General features: G+C 57.5%; 1 protein-coding gene across 1 annotated transcript, besides 2 other annotated features; it reads left to right on the plus strand.

Moving 5' to 3' along the window:
* Tc00.1047053450489.10 (histone acetyltransferase, putative) lies at nt 1–1274 on the plus strand (the record flags this gene model as incomplete). Its single annotated transcript, XM_797137.1, has 1 exon — nt 1–1274. A coding segment is annotated over one exon (1274 nt), but the record flags the coding sequence as incomplete, so codon positions are not given.
* Nucleotides 1–1274: a sequence feature (haploid, non-Esmeraldo-like haplotype).
* Nucleotides 1189–1264: a microsatellite.

Genomic DNA, 1274 nt, shown 5'->3' on the forward strand with positions numbered 1-1274 from the left:
GAGCGGAGTGGTGGGCTCGCGCATCCGCGCCGTGAGAGAAGAGAAGAGCTTTCTGTAGGCACACACGCCCTCAACTCCGCTGGGGGATTTAAATACACCTTTGACGGCTGGTACGACGAGATATTTTTGTATAAAATCGACGAGAAGGCGTTGTTGCCGGTGCAGCGGGAGTGGCGCATGGCGATGGAACAAGACAACTCCCCATGTGAGGTGCTGTATCTCTGCTACGCGACACGGCCGTGGTTTCAGAGCCCATTTGCTTCACTGCAGTACATGCAGATGCCGGAGCGCCAACTGTGCTACTCCGTCTCGGTGTGTCACCGCTGCATGTCGCCCTTTGTCTCCCAGCGACACTTACGTGAACATCTTGTCGGTGGCTACTGCCGATTTCGCCGCCCACCCGGCATTCTTCTCTACAACGACAAGGACTGCGGCCGGCGTGTCTATTACGTCGACGGAGCCAAACATCTGCACTACGGTCGCTGCTTGTCGCTCCTCGGCAAGGCGTTCATCGAGAGCAAGCAGCTGGGGAGCGATGTTGACATTTACGAATTCTTCGTTGTCACCGCACCGCGGGCGTCGTTGCCGTATGTTCTTGGAGAGATGGAGGAAACGACTTTTCGGCGTGAGGCGGCCAGCTTTGACGCGGTGCACTGGGACGGCGACGTCGTTGTTGGTTACTTCAGCCGCATCAAACACCGCCCGGACCACTGCCTTTCCTGCATACTCACACTGCCGATGTTTCAGCAGAAGGGCGTCGCCGTCTTCATGTTGGATGTCGCGTATGCTCTGACGGAAATGCGTCAGCGACTGTGTGGGTGTGAGGCGGCGTGCGGCAGACGTGGTGGGGCGATATCGCGTCCCTTCTCGCCCCACGGACAGGCGCTGCTGCTTTCTTACTGGCGGCAGCGTGTGACGGAGGCTCTGATGCAAAGTGCCGCGTCCCCGCCTATTGACACTGAGGCCACGGCAACAAGTGCAGCGGAGGACGACGACAATGTGGCCTCCACGGTGCCCTTCAGCGTCGTCCATGAGAAGGTCCTATTGGGTGGCCACTACATACACGAGGATGACCTGCGCTTCTTCTTATTCCATGACGAGCGCTGTTTTTACGCGCGTACGACGCCTGCGATTGCGGTCCCAGCGACCTGCCCAAAGCGTCGGACAGCGGCGAATGAAAGTACCGAAAACAACAATAATAATATGAACAATAACGTTAGCAGCAGCAGCGGCAGCAACCATTATTACAACAGCGGTATCGACATTGCTGGTGG

The sequence above is a fragment of the Trypanosoma cruzi genome, genomic scaffold (genome assembly GCF_000209065.1).
Source record: "Trypanosoma cruzi strain CL Brener 1047053517177 genomic scaffold, whole genome shotgun sequence".
Classification (NCBI taxonomy): domain Eukaryota; phylum Euglenozoa; class Kinetoplastea; order Trypanosomatida; family Trypanosomatidae; genus Trypanosoma; species Trypanosoma cruzi.